This window comes from Leptosomus discolor, chromosome 6, assembly GCF_034619465.1.
Source record: "Leptosomus discolor isolate bLepDis1 chromosome 6, bLepDis1.hap2, whole genome shotgun sequence".
Classification (NCBI taxonomy): Eukaryota; Metazoa; Chordata; class Aves; order Leptosomiformes; family Leptosomidae; genus Leptosomus; species Leptosomus discolor.
The window spans coordinates 36,403,671-36,423,508 of NC_141396.1; the positions used below are offsets into that span (position 1 = coordinate 36,403,671).

The window sequence follows — 19,838 nt, forward strand, 5'->3', positions numbered from 1 at the left end:
CAAGTTTGACACGCACTGAGCCCTGTCCAGTGATAATTACAAATCTTTATCAAAATGCTAATCTAATTGTCAAATAAAAAGACTTTCTTTAAAAGTGTAAAATGCTCCCACTGCAGCCCAAAGTACTACTATCCCCCAGTTGCTCGCATTATCCTTTTAAACAAGTGGTATGCAAGTTTTCCTGATTAACTACCATACAAGGAGGAAGGCCCTAGGCTTTCTTCATTAACACCATGGCTATTTTAGCTAAGCATAGAATGGTTTTTTTTCCCCCTTTCCACAACTGAGGCACAGCATCAAATACTGTATACAAAATGATAACTTGATCCAAGAAAGAGAAAGTAGTTCCCGCTGCCCATCTTTTTACAGCCAGAAGAAACACTTAAGTGTACAACTTCCGTAGAGATCCTTCACAGGGCTGTTACGACTGTGAATAGAACTCATGGCAACGTAAGAATTACAGAAAGTATCCAACTGCTTGACAGAAGTAATACAATGACTAGCAACTGTTCTGGTACTACATAAAAGTAATTTACCTTGTAATGTAGATAGGGTCTGTTTTGCAACAGGGCAGCTGTCTCACAGCAAGAGTGAGCCAACACCTGTAAGATAATCAGGAGCATTTAGCAAATGGAATTATGCTCTGCAGGACCCAACTCCGTTTCTTGCAGAGGTGGATAAATCTAAGATCAAAATTGCAGAAAGACATCTCAAGTGAATGCTGCCCTGAGGAAAATGTCTCTAGCCCTGCTCTGCCACTGCGTTCTTAATGTGTCACTTAACCAACCATTCAACACCCCCCATCCTCCCAACTAAAGTCTGCTAACATTCCAGGAGAGTAAGAAATGTGTCTTGTTGATGCTGGAGAAACTGTTGCAGCAACATAAAGTAATTGCCACAGCAGTTTTACTTAATGATAACTGCACTTCAAAGACAAGGAACTTCTGAGTTCTCTAGCGCATTTGAAGTTGGGCACCAAAAAATCATCAAGTATTCAGTAACTATGGCTTGGATTCTGCCTCAGACCCCTTCATCTTTCAGATTAGCCTAATAAGGCTATTACTCATCTTTCAGATTAATATTAACATTGATGAAAAATCCAATATGGCAAAAGTCAGAGAAAGTGCCAAAGGGAAATGAAATACATCTATACAGCACTGGGTTTAGATGATATGGGCTAAATTAGACTTGGACCTGCACAACTGAACCTGTATTATTCAGTGAACACCATCCACTGTGTATGCTGAATGAAGCAAGAGTCCCATAGAAAAAAAAAACAACCCAGCACCTGATAATGTTAATAATACACAAAGGAAAAAGGAAGAAGACAGCTTTACGTTTGCCACCTCCTAATTTTTGAGTACTTGCCTTTGGGATCTTGGTGTTTCATAATTTAGAAAGTGTTTTAATACTGCCTGGTAAAATGAAGACATAACACTTCCCTCCCCCCCCCCCCCCCCCTTTTTTTTTTTCTTTTCTCCTTTTCTTTCTTCCCTGTATAGTCTGATTAAGCTGCTTTCATTGGTTTCTTGTTTTTCACAAGAGGAAGAATTTCCCAGCCAGGTAATGAACATCGGAAAAGATGGAATATGGCCTGCACACAAAGACATTACTAGAGGTTACACTGCATGAGACAGCTGTAAAAACACAGTGTTGAGGAAAAAAAGAATTATTTTAACTGTACTGATTACTTTCTATTACACCCACATCTACTGCCAGTTCAGAAACTGCATGTTACACAATCTACTGCAATGAACGAATTCCCCTGCTTTTCAAGGGAGATCTTGGTATCCTCGCTGTACTCTCAATTTAACGCACGCAAAGGTTGCCCTCCAGTTGCAGAAATATGCATGATGCAAGCATCCATACACATCAACCAACAAAGGTTTTCATTCAAGTCTTTTATTATAGCTTGAATTTTTTCACTGCATTTAAAAAACTAAAAAAAATAAATATTTGTTTCACAGCTGCAAGTCACATATGCATTAACACCACAAAATCTGGAATTTAACCAGAGAAGAAAAGTCAAATCCAAAAGTGTCCAGCTAAGCACAATCATCTCAGGGCAATTATACTAAAAATAAAATCTTAAGAAAAGGGGAAGGGGGTGTTAAAGAGTTATTCCAAATGCATTTATCTGGAAAAAAGTGAAAATTCTATTAGAAACCATAAACTAGGCTTTCAGCATTTAAAAATAAATGTTTAACCTCTTGACAGCAACAATTGTCTCGTGCATCTTTTTCTTTTAAGCTGTATTCTTGACACATGGCTGCAGAGGTTTCAAATGATAAATTAACCTCTTTTATAATTGTGTCCACTTAATTACAGAATCAGTCCTTAAAAATAAAATAGTGTATTAAGTCAGCTTGTCCATCCACATATTAAAAATGCCATTGTATGCAGTTTTGTATCGGTACTAAGTGACTGCTTCATGGATTGTACATTGTGAAGATGAATGTCTCTTAAACAATCACTTTTGTTATTAAGGTTCTTAAAACAAACCAGAAAAATATATATCTTCAGAAATCAGTCGTCACTTCTGTTAAAAGCCATAAAATAAGCTCATATTCAATTACAAGCAAATAGAAACCATACTGCTGTTGGAACATGGTTATTTTATCACAAAAATTTATTATTTACAAAATGAAAAGTTACCAAGTGAATTTATCAGGGAAAAAGTTAAATGTTCTCACTAAGTGACCTGAAAACCTTAAGCAAGTCTCTCATGCACTCACACGCCAAATTGTTTGCATAAGGTGAAATGTTAACCCATGTTAGTGAAACTTGACTCCCATTCACAATACTCTCGTTTTTATTGTAAGATGGCAAAATCCACATGGTTCTGTACAAGGTATGTATTAAGACAGTCTGTCATTTTTGTAAATGTTTTTTGACTCCCATGAATATCCGTACCACTGAACATTTTTGCAAATAATCAGTTATATTATCAACTCCTCCATTTACTCCACTGAATTTACCACCACAAGACACAAAAAGTTAGTTTAATAATCCCACGTTACACAGAACTCTCATTTCTGAAGTTATACTAAACTGAAACCTTCATAGTGATCTATAGCCTGGATCAACTTAGACTTCAGGGTTTCTTTATCTGTGTATTTTGGAAGATCAAGAAGATTAAAGCAAGTGTGAGCTACCGGAAGATAACCTTCTCCACCTCCTGTTGGCTGGATGACTAGTTTAAGACACTTCATTCCAAGAATTGGAATACGATCACTGCCTGTCAGAAACACTGCCAAGAAAAAACAAACAAAGTCCTGAAAGTAGTTTAAGACTAACATTGTATATATGTCATATATACAGTTCTAATCATTATTTGCATTTTTTAATTATTCCAGCAATGGTTAGCTTTTCACACCAAAGTTGTTCTAGTAAGTCTGAAAAGCAGGGAATGACAATTTAACCCAATGTCCAGCTTACACATATGAACTCTTAACTCTAACATAACAAGTGATATATAAAGGAAAATATTTCCTTTTGTCATATGAAACCAAACAGTCTCAAAAAAAAAAAAAAAAAGCAGGAAGTTCTTCACGCATCAAAACCTGTTATTTAAAAAACAGTGGTGATACCTTTACTGAGCATTTGTAAATACACAGAATTAGTTTGTTCAGTAAGAAATTTATCTGAATTGGAAACTAATCTATGATCTATTCTCAACAAGAGCTCATTCACAGCAAGCTTCAATAACTTTGTTTTTCCCTGTACATTGCCACTCATATCAGTACCTTGGCGTATTTACAATCAGTTATAACTTCAACATTCCATTTATGTGCAATGAAAGAACTGGAGGAGGTGAACCTGATGTCAAAACATGGGAAAAAAAATTTGGTCATCAGATAAATGACACTAGCAGTTTAGGTTGTTGTGGTTTTAGGGGAATTTTTTTGTTTGTTGTGGTGGGGTGGGGTTTTTTTTGTTGTTGTTGGTTTGGTTTTTCGTTTGTTTGGTTTTGGTTTTGTTTGTTTGTTTTTGGTTTTGTTTGTTTGTTTTTGTTTTTGTTTTTACAGTTTTTAATGCTGCTCTGGTCTACTGTGATCTTGTAACTGCCCACCACCCAGAATTAGTCAGGATAACTCCAGCAAAATCAGAGACAAGCTCATAATCGATTTCTTCTACTACAATCTTTTTCTTCCAAATAAAGTTAATCACATCATTATAGACAAATACGTCTGCCCTCTTACAGCAAGAGCCTCAAATCACAGCGATCCTGTCCAGCTAGCAACTTCTGTGAAGTAGTTTCAAATACTTACACAAAAACTGTTTTTTCTTCTCCAAAGACAGCTCATGAAAAACCTCCCAGAATATTTTAATTGTAGGGTGGTCTGCCCAGTATTCTCCTTTGTATTCTGTATTCTAAAATGAGCAGGAAATTAGGTTATTGTTCGCAGGCAGAACTAACAGGATAATCTGACATTAAAGCAGAATGATTGTGGTTTGTGTCAAGTGATACTGCAAGTGACATATTACTGTTTTCCATGGTCAATCTGCTTCAGCTGTACAGTCTGACTTCAACTACATGGCCAGACGCATGTACTCCAAAGGATTTTCAATCCCAGCAAAGTAGTGATAAAATCTCACAGTGAGTTTTGGCAATCAAGAGTATTTACTTTAACTGTGGGAATTCTGTTCACTGTTGCCCTTCTAACACAATCCATCATGCTGCCTTTTGGTTCTGTGGATTTTTCTTCCTCTCTCTTCTTCTAAGTCTGATTTCCTTCAGAAATCGGATGGAAACACTTTAAGCAGGAAGGTAAATAATATTTTATATCTTCATTCACTGACATTTTGAAAAAAGTTCCTCACTCATGCAGTCAATCCAATTAATGCTGGAAGTCACATTAATTAAAACAGAGCTCAAAAGGACACTTCAAGATTTTGCTTTCACATCTTGAAATTAAAAAGATATGAAATAAATAGCTAACTATGGTTCTTACCTTCTCCAATTCTTTCCAATCATAATTTGTGTTCCCAATCACCATTGCCTGCAACTCGCTAGGCTGGAAGAGCTGAAGAACTTTACCTCCGCATACTTTGTGGAAGCCTGTGTGGAATGCACTGAATAAGGAAGCCACAGATTTATTGAAGATGTAATCCACATATGCATCTACAAAATCCTGCCTGTACAAACAAAAAAAAAGAATTATGTGGAGAGGAAAAAAAAACCCCAAACCAAACATACGTGTCACCCTTCTACTAATAAACAGTAGCCACTTCTGTACAGAACACAACATAGAAAGTTAAGTAAAAAGGACCCTAATGTATTATACTCTCTGCTTCATATTACAACCACAGTGAAGACAACCTTGATGAAAATGACACACAAATGTATTTCCCCACCACGCCCCCCAAGACAGAGGCCATAACGTGCCACAGAAAACCAGTACCAGTCAGCATGATTTATTTTAGGCACTACAAACATTTCTCCTGCTTGTATGCATTGCAGTGAACTGGACTGAATGGCAACAAGCTTAAAGGCTTGAATTACATGCAGTGTCCTGAAACCAACTTGTCAAACTCACTGTTGTATTTTTTTAATTAAAAAGATTACCATATTTGCACTAAAAATGCAAATCAACTTCAGACAGACATCTGAGTCCTATATAGTAGAAAGCTCTGTGCAAAGGAGCTAAGATACTGGAAAACAGCCAGCCTGTTATCTGGGCTTCGGTACTAGGAGCTCTTATATCTTGTTGGAAACGTCTTCTTCTGCAGCATTCAGGGAGAGAACTAGAATTCCTTGATGTCATACAGTATTCGTGACTATGATTTTTTTTTTTCTTAGTTACCATTTTAACACTGGCAGAGTGCCCTCAGTTCTAGATTACAGTTATTCTACCAACACACATCCCCTGTGGAAACCCACGGTATTTGAACAACATCCACAGTATTTGAACACCACCACCAATAATTTAAAGAATCATCTAAACATATTTTGACAATACATTTATTAAAGTTGTTGAACTGAAAATATTGGAGATGAGCAAAGTGGTGAATCATGCTCCTCTTCCAGCACTCAATGATATATCCACTTTATGCGTGCTATGTAATTAGCAGAGAGGCAGGTAACTTGTGTAACACTTAAGTGGAAGGAAAGGCTGTTCCAGAGAAAATTCATAGTAAGAAACTACTTAGCATTATTGTACTCTATGTTAATATTTTAAAAACTGAATTAAAGCATCACGGACTATTGGATCTTGGGAAACAGGAATTCTTCATTACTGCAAGACAAAGGGTGACAACAGTGCAGCATACATTCCATGGGCACCTCAAAACTTTTCTTGTGATTCCAACTTTACCGTCACTTTGTGCCAGAACATCAAACCATCACCAGAGAACTTCAAAGCTACTGTGTTTAAGATAAAGTATGACAAATCCTCAGCTATGAGACAAGGATTTTATAAAAAAAAAAAAAAAAAAAGGCACAGGTTTAGGTATAGGTGGTGATTGCAGTTGTTAATGATAGGGTAAGTCAGAAGGATAAAAAAAAAAATCACTCCATTGGGGGCGGTACTGTCACTGCACATGGCTATGTGCAGGTTTATTATACCCTCAGAATCTTCCATCATCACTCTTTCCTCTCCAACAGATCTAGCTAGTTACAGAAAATGATGCCCCAAACATTTGCCCTCTAGGAACATGCCTAGAGGTACATTTTCTCCCCTGTTCCTACCATGCACAGCCTAGGTGCATTCTGTTCTCAGAGAATATGCTCTTTCCATTTGATTCTCCCTTTACTCTGGGAGAAGTAAAAGCACAGAGAATTCACAAAGATTAAAGAATAGACAGGAATACATGAGAGGAATGGACAGAGAGAGGAAAATGGTAGTATTCTGCGAAACTGGACAAAAGCACCACCAGGTATCTGCTGCCTATCCTCCGGGAGCAGAAAGGGAACAAAGGGTGGGAGAGGCTGCTTTTATAAACAGATGTAACAGAATCCTTGACCAAGGGGGGGAAAAAAAACCAAAACAAAACACACAAAACCAACAACAAAAAAACCCCATCCCTCACACACTCTTCTGACAATAACACTAGGTAACATTAGACTAGTTTATCTACTCTACAAACGGAAGACTTCTCTGAAATAATACTTCATATAGGAATAGTTGCCTCATAACGGCATCTAGGTTGAAGGTTTCATCATTACTCACCAAATTCCAATCATATATACAACTTCCCGCAGAACCACAACTATTTTTCATCTTATAAAATAAGACCACGTAGCCAAAACGGGCCCGAAAAAGCTTCAAAATACTTTTAAGTTCCAAGTGAAAAAGAAGTATTACATGTTCTGATTAGAATTAGATAGCCTCTCCACAGCTGGCAAATCCTTATATGCGATAGCTATTTTAACAATACACATGAGAACAGCTTGGAAAAACAACCAAAGTAGTTTTGCCTCCAACATTAGTGTAACATCTTGGCAAAGGATATTTCTAGCAGCCCGGTCACATTCCCAAGGCAGACAGTAACACTGAACTACCCCGTAACCCATAAAACTCACCTATTTTGTTTGACTACAGGAATGTCAGCACCATTAGGAACAAGCTCCTTAATTTCTGTTGTACCAAAATTTTCCACAGTGATCTATTTCAAACAAACACAAACAGTATTAATCTTATGTACTGTGTAGAGTACTTCATCCCACCACTTAGCTACCAGCAACATGAACGACAGACATAGATGCTAAAATTCATCAGAAATAGCAGCTGGTGCTCTTGCTCAAACACCCCATCAGGAGCAGTTACAATAGATGGTATGAGCTTGATAAGAAATACACCAAACACTATATAAAACTTACAGTAAAATTAAGACAAAATGCTTCTTCTATGTCATCCTCTGGATAGTCCAGTAACTGTTGCATTCCCCTGCAAAATAAGTTACAAAGTACTTGTACCAGTGGAAAGAAAGATGAACTTATTTTCCTGAAGCATTCTTTATGCTTTGATAAATCAAATCTAAAAAACCCACTACTTGTAGTGTTATTTCCTTTTGATTATCTCCAGGTGTGAAGAGAGAAGATGCAAATCCTAGCCTTCAGCTAAGGGATTTCCAGACCAGAGGCAATAAGTACTTAACAACCATTGATGGGCTCTTCCATTAATTTGTTTGATTTCTCCTTGCATCTATGAAAACTTCAGCACTCAGAACACTGAGGTGATCAAACACCCACTTCCGCTCGTTGGAACCTCCTACCTGTCAGTGCTATCCAAATCCCTACTCAAGGGCAGATATTTAGCGTGTACTTGTTCCTGAAATAAGTGAAAACATTTCCTTGATGGACTAAAGCTGTTCAGAACTAAAACTATGTTCACACTTAGGCTTATAAAATTGATGGCTAAAATTCAAAGGTTTTGAATGTAAAATTATTTTCCCCTAAAATTCTTGTAGGATAATAAAACAGGACACAAATACTACACCCAAGCATTAGAAGGAGGTGTTTTACAATAGCATGTATCCTTTCTCAAATGACACGATGGCTGCATCTCTCCGAGATGTTTATCCTGTTAGTGTAAAAATAACACATTTTCTTTATGTTCTTTATTTTTCCTTTATCTTCTCTAATTAGAAATTAATTCCTAGTAACACTCATTGTTCTCTCTTGCTTACCTGCCAACATCTGGCATCAACTCTTTTAAGTCATCCAGGGATGGTTTCTTATTCAATAGCTTTTTGTACAAAGCCAAAGGGAAATGAAGGTCTACAATAGTAAAATTATATATTGCTAGCCCACAGACAACACCAATCAAATGAAACAAGTCACTGTCTTCAAAGGTCTAAGAACAGAAAACAGACAAGATGGTTTAAAATAAAGAAGTTACTTTAATCTTGCAGAGTCCAGAAAAAAGTGTACAGTGCAGTATAGTCCAAGTAAGTTTCATTTATATTTTCTTTAAATATGTATGTACCCATAAGTACTGAGGAAAACATGATAAAGTTTTAACCAGCTGAGACAGACTGAAATCCCAGGAAATACAACTTTTTCTACTTAAAAAAATCCCCAAAACCCAAAATACCTGAGATACAACATATTTCGTGTTACAAGTGATGCTTACTACTAGTAGTAATGCATTAAGAATCTGTTTTTGTCAATGACTTACTATTGCACTATTCGGTGCCTAAATATATGTCAATATTGTTAAAAAATATTTTTGGCAGAAGGAAGGAGGAGGTCACTATTGACTCCCTTGGAGATAACAGTCAAGGATTAAAACACACCTGTGGAAATGTTAACGTTCAGGTATTTGTGATATAGCCACCCTAGTCTGTGGTCTTCTCTGAAAGAGACTAAAAAGTCACATGATCAAAACTCTCAAGAAAGTATGACCAGGTGACCACCTACAAAATAGACCCATAAATGTGACTAAACACAGAAAGACCTGTTCAACATGCCAAAACATGCCACAAGATTTTTTCTCCGCCACCTTGATTTACTGATTCTGCTCTCGGAATCAGTTTACTCTGGCTGGCACTTCTTCCTGCTAAACTTGTCTGAGTTGGGTACAACTGGTAAGAAGTGAGGAATAAGAAAAATAGAAGGGGAAAGTTTTGATCTAACAATGACAAAATGAACATTTTTTAAGAATAGTTACTTCAGCTTCTCCTCTGGAAATAAAATTACCACAAACTACTATGTTCATACATTGTTAATATAAATACTGTAAGTTAAAAGAAAATTAATGACTATAGATCATACCCTACCTTATCAGAGAACCAGATCAGCCTGGACTCTTCATAATACCTGAACATTCCATATTTGGGATCTAGCAACTCCCTCATGATAAGCAAAAAAAATTCTTTGCGAACACCTCCAGCATCAACAGCTTCTTCCCCTACAAAAATAACCTGAACCACACAATTTGGTTAGCATTGAACTAAAAACAGATTGTGAAACAAGATCTGTCCAAAAATATTCTCAATCACTTGCACATCAGTGACAGACACTTTGAGCAATATGTACTGATAGTACCTTTAGTGGCTTCTTGTAGTCCACATTCTTTGTTTTCCTTAGGACTTCCACAGCATCCCCTACAATATTGTCTCTCCGTACCATCAATATCAGGCATGGATTAACTGATTCAAATACTGGCAGAAAGAGAGAAGACAAGTTCTGCCTGTGAGCCTGATCAACAGCCATCTGGAAAAAAAAACACAAAGCGAAAGCGTCAGTAGGTAACATAAGACTCTTGTCAACATTCAACATCCATCATTCTTGTCTTAAAAAGCGCAGAATACACGAATGGGAATAGCTGTTAAGAGAGCTACTGAAGTTGCCCAAATTTTCTTCATATTCCATTTATCTCAGGAAGTATTTTTCCTATACCCATTAGCCTCATCAATGCTAATGTTCAGGGAAGTCTTAGAATACCATTTTTGACATTCTGGTCAAAATACTTCGGATAACAAAAGGAAGCAAAAAGATACTGCACTTTATCTAATGAAGACTAAGACGTTTAATATAAATCTGGCAAGGAAAGATCCATTAAAAACCAATTCACAGAATGAAAAGTGATTTGTTCATCTATTTAATTCGTATTATAATTTTGTATTTGTATTTTTTGTACTAAATTTTGTATTGTTCAAAACCAAAATACTGTTGCAAATGCTCTGAATAAGGCATAGAACTCTTGCAAGTTTGTGGGTTTTAATACTATTTTATATTGTTAACAGAAACATTCAATGTGAACATTTCCCTGAATTCATCTTATGTTCGTATTGACTGTGTATATACATTTTAAAGGAAGAAGAAACCATGTTTATTATGAACTACAAAAGCAAACTAGTGTTTTTCTACATAAGCCCATTACTTGAGCGTAACTTATCTCTTCCATTTAATTTCAGACTCAGAACAATGACTTTTATTATGCTAAACATTATAAACATGGCGGGGGGGGGGGGCTGGTGCTCTTCCTACTCTTACTTTTGCAGCACCATCCCTTCATTCTTCCTTTCCCTTTTTAAGAATATGATTTATTATGCCCTTACAGCAACTGAACAGGTATGGATTATATGAATAAAAACATAGCTCACCACATCACAGTGGTTTCAGTTCTACCTAGAGAAACATGAAAACACTTAAGATCCTCTCAGTTACTTTACAGTTGTCTCAGATAGGAGATATGGGTAAAGATACACAATTGTTTGTATCAAGTACCTAATTTCTAGGAAAGTGTAGTTAAAACAGAAGGGAACAAATTAGGAGTAACATATAATTTCATTTAACAGGAAAAGTGCCAAAAACTACTGCAAACTGCAAGATCAGGAAGCCTACTCCCACTATCTCAAGTAGATGCTAGATTTTCAAGATAAGCTTCTTCTCTACTGCCTTGCAGACACTGATCAGACTTCAGAGTTTAGCAGCATTTTGAGGGTGGTTTGACAGATGAAATGAGAAATTAGGGGTGCACTCGGTATTCACGTGTTGCGTCTCTGATACTACCCATCAAGTACAGCGCTAGCTCCTAAGTCGCATCAAGGTAAGAAATTAAAAGTAACTCTAGCTGCCTCTAACAAGATAGATTTACTTCCAGCTCTGGGTTCTACACATATGTCATTTAAAGTCCACTCATATAGGAGGTGGGGTTAGGTTTTGGTTGGGTTTTTTTTTTTTTTGCACCTGTAGTATGGGTTGTTAACACCTCAAAAAAAGCTCTCTCATTAACGAAAGGAAAAGAAGTTCCTTAGAAATTTATGCAATTATTTAACAATGTAATTTCAACGAAATCCCAAGCCCACAAAATCACTAGTTTCTATCATTTACATACCCTGAGATTAACTAGATCCCTCCTTATTGAGAAGAGATTACAGTTGAAAACCAAAAAAACCCTTAAAAAAAAAAAAAAAACAAAAAAATCAAAGAAAACATACACAAAAAATCCAACAGCTACAGCAACTCCCAAAGACCTCCAACTGAAAAAAAAAAATTCGTAACATTAAAACCAGAGACTCTTACCTGCATCTGTATGACTGCATCTGTTTGTAAGAGAGTTGTCTTTGCCTGGGCATCAAATACAAAAGGGTATGTGCAAATTGTAACAGGAATATCTGTTAACTAGAATGAAAAAAACATGTCATATCTCTGCTTACTTAAGAACTACAATCATGGCTAAAGAAGCCATTGCAATAGCACTCATTTAATACCTTTAGTTTACTGGAAAGAGAAAGAAATCTTTACCTATCGTCAATGCAGGACCAAAGCATCTTAGGAAAATTAAGTAGATTCTCAATTGTTTGAATTCAGCAAAAACAAACAACAAACCAAAACACACTCAAACACCACTCTCACTTCATACATTTTAATTTTGGAACTTTTATTACAATTAGTGAATATCATCAAAGTAGCTCTTGTTTTCAAATGCTGCTCTGAATTTGCAATTCTTTACAGAATTACATATTTTTGCCCCATAAAAACCTTTTCAGATTACAGCAACGCTAACTTAAAGCTTTATTCCCCATAGAACACATCAAACAATCCTCGACATTCATATTTCTGACTTCCTTACATTCTGCAAAAGAAATCAGACTGCAACCAATCTTACCTCCGTTAATCCATGGTTGACATCCTATGACAGCATTTGCACAAAGGTAGCAATAATCAAGATGAAAAAGTGGCATTAGTGTCTGCATTAATCATTCATCTCTGATGTAGAATTAAAAATATTTATCTACAGCTTCTCCCCCCAAGAGACTGTTTACTCAGAAATAAATATTGACCATAAACATTCTGATTAATCTACCAAATACAACCATGCCTTTCAACACCCTATATATCAGTCTTTAAAAAAAGGACCATTAAAGTATCACGTTTTCTTGGATGCAAAAAATTAAACATTTTAAATGTCTGCTACCATACACTAATAAATGACACTTGCTTTTACCTATGTATTTCATTCTCAAATGACTGTAGCATGACAACTTAAATGCAAAACATTTTTCATGAGCAAAAATTTAAAACTGCAAGAGAACCCCACCACTTTATCATGAAGTCTGAAGAATCACTGGGGTTTATGATGAGATATGACATGAAAAAAGCAATTGACTCTTGAAATTTGAGACAGACCAATACATATGGCTGGGACTGCGTGGAGACTTCCACAAGCTAGATCAACTGTGCTAAGAAACTAAGTTATCCATCTGGTGCTATGTACCTAGCAGACAGAAAACAGAAAAAAAATAAAAGGCAACGACAAACTAATACATTTTAATTTTTACTATTCATATGAGACTCAGAAGTCAAGTATGTAGACATCCAAGGCTCAGAGAAAGCGATGGCCAGAATACTTTGCTTGCTGTCTGTATCTCCAACTCTTACAGGAAACATCAGATTTGAGTAGGCAGATTTAGGCAATTTCATACTCCTACTGTATCTACCATTATTTATTCCAAATTCAAATGTTTTTTCTCAACTCCTTTAAGCCGTATCTCAAGAATGCCTCTTCAAATCAACAGTTCATTATTTAGTACCTTCAGCTTTTCCCCACTCGTTTTTCTGTTGTTGAAATAATAAAAGTTTTTTCTTCCAAGTTTCTCTGAGAATACTCTGAATACTCTTGAGATTCTCTTTTCTTCTATATTTTTCCCTCCACGTTTTAATTAAGGAACTGAGCAAACAGTTTTGCCTCGAGTTATGACAATAAAAATTACACTAGCAAAAAAAGTTCTGATTCATTATTACTCATTCAATAGGCAAGCAGGGTTTCTTACAATTTTAAAAGCAAGAACACGGGAAACTAGTGGATATGAAGCCAGGAAAAGGCCATGAAAACCATTTATGAGGGAAACCTAAGGCTATGAGATTTCTTTCAGTCCTATAATAAGTGAAAATAACTTTTTCTGCTGACTTGAAACTGCAGAAATGCATGAGAAAGTAATGATGATTAAAGAGAAATTCAGTACCTAGTATTTTCTCAATAGTGTCAAGCTACTGCTCAACCTTCTGATTTAATTAACAAATGGAGCTTAAGACTTTTATTACAAAGCAATTTTCCAACTCTTGTTTTCCCATTCTCAGTATTTTCTTCTCTGACTATGACACAAGCAATTTGGGTTTGTTTGCATCCATTTAAAGCATAGTTGCGAAGGTCATCATCTTTTAACTTCCACCACTTCTGTACCCTTCACTGGCATGAAGGGTATATATACCTGTCTCTAATTCCAAGACCCTTACAATGCTTATCCCTAGCTCCTACATTCCATTTAGTACACCACCCCTCTTAGCTACCAACACCAACCCACATCACACACTGGTTATTTTTTCAGACAAGCTTGGCCAAAACAAGTGTCCGTCATGACTGTCAGTAGTGACTAGTGACTTATTATTTCTTTACACTTCCCAATCCCCCTGCTGTTGCTATTTTACATTGCAATTTTTATTAGACAGCATAATTTGCTTTGTATTCATAAACCACAGCTAAAGTAGGTCTTCCATTTTCAGGACCTTCCAGGTACTGCTGCAAAAAAAATTAATTTACTTTCTCCAGCCACCAAAACTTAACTTACTCCATATTCTTTCAATGCATAAGTCAAAGAATATGGCAAAATCCTAATCAACTCATTAATTCTTTGCACAGTCATTAATTTACTCCCACTTCCCACTCCTGTTACAGATCCAAGAATTAATTATCTCAGTTCTTGTTGCTATACTCAAAGTGGAAAACTGTTAGTTATCTGTCCCCTGCAACTCCCTATGATGCTTCCAGACTTAGTTTTCCGAGACAGTTTCAGCTTTCTCACTGACTGAACCCATCTTATACAGCAATTCAGGTTATTCTGGATGTTTTCCTATCATGAATTATCACTTTCCAAACTTTTTTGCCATGGCAAGTCTCAAGTGACAGCATTCTAAATCACTTTTTAATTGATAGATTAAAACATTGAACAGTGTCAGTCCTAAGAATGATACCCTACAAGAAGCACATCTCTTTAACGATTCTTCCTCAGCTAATACCTGACAGAAGATGTGTGGGTTCAGCACCAGTGACCTGTGAAGGTATCTTTATGAAAAGAAAGTGCCCATATTTAGAGAATCTAGGGGCTTCTCTAAAGGGACAAAACCTAAACATGGGATAAAAAAATCCCACAAAAAAAACCCAAATATAAACCAACACAACTTACCATTCCAAATACCTGCTGCTGGACCCAGTTGACATAGTCATTTCTGATATCTATCAAATCTTGTATCTCATGAATGTAAAATCTGTCATACTGTATAACTTGTCCTCTTTCATTTACCTAAAGAAATACAATTTATTTTTTATTAGCACTTTGTATAACAGTTTTCAAAAGGACATTTTCCATGTTTTTCAAGCATTTGATATGTCAGCCACAGATACCCAGCTACTAAAAAATTATAGAAAAACAACAGTGCCTAAAAGAACGCAAAAAAACAATGTTAAAGACATGGATACATGGATTATTCACAATCCTATCAAAGATGCAAAGAAAAATAAGATTAAGGGAGGATACAGTATCACACAACACAGTGCTGCTAACTTCGAAACATCATACGATCTCACAGGAACAGTGATGAATATACGTATCTGTGTACACAGTGGAACAAATACTTGTTCCTGTATTTGCACAAGTTTAAGTACTATGTTCAAGAACTCTGTCCTTAATTACCGTATGAATACTATCTATATTACCCATGAGCAGAGAAATAGTTTCCATTCAAAAACATTAAGCTTAGAAAAAACAGACATGGAAAATTAACTTTATACAAAGGCTTGTCTCTACAGCATAATCCAGAAGCATCCACACTTGTCTAACACACACCTCTTTTCCCAAGGACTGTTAAGCACTGTTAACTACCAAAAGAGCAAGATCCTCGATTCTGTCTTCATAACCAGATAATCTAAGTCTACTTTTCTCCAACAGCTCCCGCACCATCCCCACCCCCTGCAAACCACCAGTTAGTAAATCTGTAAAATACCCTAGATATGTCACCCCATTTTTAACTCTTACTTTAGTCCCTACCAGCTAATCCAGACTACACCAATATAAACAGTTGGGCAACAGCGTAGGTACAAATTTAACTATTTCTACAAAGTAGCTACATATTAGTCAAAGTTGGGTTTAAAAAGTAATAGGAACTGAGGAGAGCCACGTTACAATTCTACAATTACCCACAAGGCTTTAAGATTTTAAGAACAACTTCAGCTGTTAAGGTTTACAGCTACTGCAAGCCTGAGCAGTACCAGAAATTCTAAAGGCAGCAAAATAATAAATTATTATATACCAACAGCTTTCCATATGGGAATCTGCAATGGACATCTTGCACTTCTAACACAAGACAGTTACTGAATAGTCTTACTGTCAGCCTTAATTTGACGGTCTCCACAGAGAATAAAGAAAAGCTGAGCAAACCACAGCATACAAATTCCAACTTTCGAAGCAGAAGTCTTTTCCGTTCTTTCTGTTACCTTGGGGAGGACGGCTGTCACATATAGCACACAAAGGTCCAGTTCAGACACCTGTGCCCATTTCTACGTTGTAAAAATACAGTACTTGACGAGCACTTAAGGACTGTCTAAAATGTTCTTTTAGCACATAAACACAAAATGCCATAGGACCAGAATGAAGTACAGAGGGAAGAAAATAGGGGGTGGGAGAGGAGACCTCAGCAGCAATTAGATAATGCACTGTGATGTGCAGAGTCTGGTTACTTCGAACGATTGGGGCTATTTTTGTTCAAAGTTCATAAATTCATTAGTTTTCGTGAAGTTACAATACTAACAAACCGAATTAACAAATCGGAAAAATAAACATTTGTCTTGGTAAAACCATGCAGATCTTTCTTGTTCAAAGTACAGCTTGCTCTTATCTTCCATTTGTGCTCTTACTTGCTATAATTTCAAGCTTAAGAGGCAATTCTTCCCAACGTACCCTCACAGATGCAACTGACTGGGTCAGTCTGTGTTCCCAAGAACACAGGTAATTCCATCACCATGTCAGATTGGAATCCAGAATTCCAGCGGTTCATAGGTTCAAACAGAACAGGTATCTCTGCAGACACAAGTCTAAGTATTTAAAACTCTTTAGTAACTTAACTTATTTTAACAACTACACAGCGCACAGATGCTGACAAAAACAAACAGATAAGTAATCGGTTAAAACTAACATAAACATACTCTATGCAGTATTTCCAGAACTCTGAAAGCCGTGTGCAGAAAATTGGTAAGTATTCTTCTTTCAGAAGCCGGAACACCCATCTTGCACAACTTCAAAAGGTGGACTACGACATCCTTGTAGAGTTCCACTATCTTGAGGAACAATGGAGGTTCAAGTACAGACCACCAATTTTCTGTCAACAAACAGAGAACACTGAAGACTTAGTACTTGACACTACAAAATTATGTTATGCTACCCTTTCAACTAAAACACATTTTGCTAGAAAGCATACTTGTCAGCTACCAAACACACTCTCTAGAAAAGAAAACTGAACACAGCAAGAGTGGTGCTGACTTTTAAACAGCAAACTACTCTCTGTATAAGTAATGAAACCCCTGTTCAAACGCTGTTACACACCAACTCTAAATCTGTTCAGAGTACATGACAGTATCTCGAAGTAACATTTGACATAAAAACAGATGGCTGAAACCCTGAAACCCTGACTTAAGCAAACAGTCCTGAGAGCAATGGAAACCCATGGAAAAGAAAAGGATCTACAGTTCAAAGAAGTTAGCAGTTTGCTTTTCTTAATGGCAGACAAGCCCTTTACTCTCACCAAAACCTACTGAAAAACACAAGAGATAGGTTAGAAGGAAAAAAAAAAAATTGCAGAATAATAAAGTAACCTCTCAAAAATACACCACTTTAAAAGCTAATATTCTGAAACCTCAATTCTTTAAGCTGAATTTCAGGTGACAGGAGTCATAATAAGAAGATGTAAGAAAGAAGGGTTAAAAAAATAGAGCTATTTGCAGCTGCATGTTTGGAGACGACATCTTAGGATCAGTGAGAAAGCACCAACCGCTCAAAAGCAACAAAACACGTGCTGTAGTCAAAACCAAGAGAATTTAACATCTGCACTGCAACACTTCTCTAAATTGCTTAGAGCTTGTTAGCTGTCTGACCACATAATTTTCACTTTAAAGTGCAAAGACACGTATCAAGTACACTGACCTACACAGTTTAATTCCTCCCAAATGGAATCAGTCCAAAAATTACAATACCAGATGAATTCATATGGATCGCCAGTTAACTCATCCAGAAGCAACAGATTAGGTGTCTTCTTACGCATCAAGCAATGTTAACCCTTAACTTTCTCATTGAGTAATTCTATAGAAATGTAAATACACAACAGGTGTTGCTGAGACCATGTCTTCACTGATGGAATTTCTATACCTTTTCATCTGGAGATCCTTAGTTTTAACAACAAAGAATTCAGTTTCTTACCAAGAACTTTCAGAGGAGCTTTTTCTAGGTTCAGAATAGCTGTTCCAAAAGGAATAGCTAATGTTGTGAAATTGTTTGCATCACTCATCAGTGGGCATTCTGGCAGAGTAAGATACAGCCTCAAAGCTTCAACATCTGGTAAGCAGCTGGTCAATTTGGGAATAAGGTTCTTTTCCAAACTAGCTGCCACCTAGAGCACATGATAAAATTCTGTTTATTTTAATGCAATTGTGAATTTAAGCAAATGCCTACCTAGATAAATAATCTAGAAAACAATCATTAAGTGTTTAAACTAGACTATTATACATTTAGAAAAGACAGACTATTAAATATTAAAATACAGTATGTTGATGTGTTACCTAATTGTCACAACACAATACAGTTTTACATATTTGCAGTTGATATATTATTGAGTAAAGAGAGTTATTAAAAAGAGTCTGAACAAGCATAACGATAGTATTTCTGGACAGGTGTAATGCAGAAAGATAATCCCAAATGTAAGGAAAATATGCAGCACAAACCTGTTGTGATATATGAGTGTGGTCAGGCTGTATAAGTTTGTGAAATAGTAGTCTAGCAGCATTCATATCAACCCCTGAGAATCTAGCGCTGGTTTTGTAATGATCATCATTGCTGCACAAATAAAAAAAAAACACAGAGAAAAAGACTGAATCCCGTATTCTCAGCAACTCGAGAATTTTTTCCACCTTGAATTTTTTGCCCTAACAACTAAGGAATTAAAATATGAGAAATCACAGCATCATACTTCCATTTCTTACATGACCTTTGAAGCAATTGAAATAAAAACCTTCTCTTAGCTACAAGACAATCGTGTAAAAATACTAGGATCTAAACCAGCCTGTACAATACATTCCCCTTGATTTATACACAACCTGTGGCAGAGATGTAATGAGTTTGGCTGGCTTACATGGCAGCAGCCAGCGGCACACACTTCCAAAGACTGGCAGGAGACATGCTGCATTTGGGCCAGCTGACAAACCATGTGGCAGTAAAGGAGCAGGAAGTTTAAACTGCAGGTATCAGAGTAAGAGTAAGACAAGGAAATACTGGGAAGGTGTTACAGTTGAAACAAGAGACACTAAGTGGAAGGTAGCCACCATTAATTCTGTTCACAGGAATACTTGCTGAAAAGCCTGACCACTTACCTCAAAGCCAAAAAGCTCCCATTCAGGCACCCAGCTGAGGAGAACGTTCCATCAATTTCACTGAAATTGTTCATACGAAATAAATTACATTTATTTTGTTTTCTTCTTGCAAATCAGCATTTGCAAAAAAACCCCTGTATTTAATCCCTAATACATTACGTTGTACAAAGGATGGAACTGACTTTAATGTGACTGAACAACACTAGATAAAACCTCCATTCAAGACTCAATGCTTAAGACGCTCAAATCAAAGCA

The 19,838-nt window shown here is 36.5% G+C and overlaps 1 protein-coding gene across 4 annotated transcripts in view; it reads right to left on the reverse strand.

Moving 5' to 3' along the window:
• Nucleotides 1-1,892: 1,892 nt before the first annotated feature.
• HERC4 (HECT and RLD domain containing E3 ubiquitin protein ligase 4) overlaps nt 1,893-19,838 on the reverse strand; it is a 35,860-nt gene continuing 17,914 nt past the window's right edge. For 2 of the 4 annotated variants that reach the window (XM_086467227.1, XM_086467226.1), the window contains exons 11-25: nt 19,584-19,643; nt 18,939-19,050; nt 18,418-18,607; nt 17,151-17,323; nt 15,136-15,252; nt 12,561-12,584; nt 11,975-12,073; nt 9,992-10,159; nt 9,724-9,867; nt 8,632-8,798; nt 7,823-7,889; nt 7,526-7,608; nt 4,956-5,139; nt 4,272-4,374; nt 1,893-3,250 (exon numbers count right to left, since the gene is read on the reverse strand). In XM_086467227.1, coding sequence (XP_086323353.1) covers nt 3,042-3,250; nt 4,272-4,374; nt 4,956-5,139; nt 7,526-7,608; nt 7,823-7,889; nt 8,632-8,798; nt 9,724-9,867; nt 9,992-10,159; nt 11,975-12,073; nt 12,561-12,584; nt 15,136-15,252; nt 17,151-17,323; nt 18,418-18,607; nt 18,939-19,050; nt 19,584-19,643 — 1,900 coding nt within the window. In that variant the 3' untranslated portion in view covers nt 1,893-3,041. Of the gene's footprint in view, nt 3,276-4,271; nt 4,375-4,955; nt 5,140-7,525; nt 7,609-7,822; nt 7,890-8,631; nt 8,799-9,723; nt 9,868-9,991; nt 10,160-11,974; nt 12,074-12,560; nt 12,585-15,135; nt 15,253-17,150; nt 17,324-18,417; nt 18,608-18,938; nt 19,051-19,583; nt 19,644-19,838 lie in introns of all 4 variants that reach the window. The other 2 variants (XM_086467229.1, XM_086467228.1) reach the window with 2 other exon arrangements.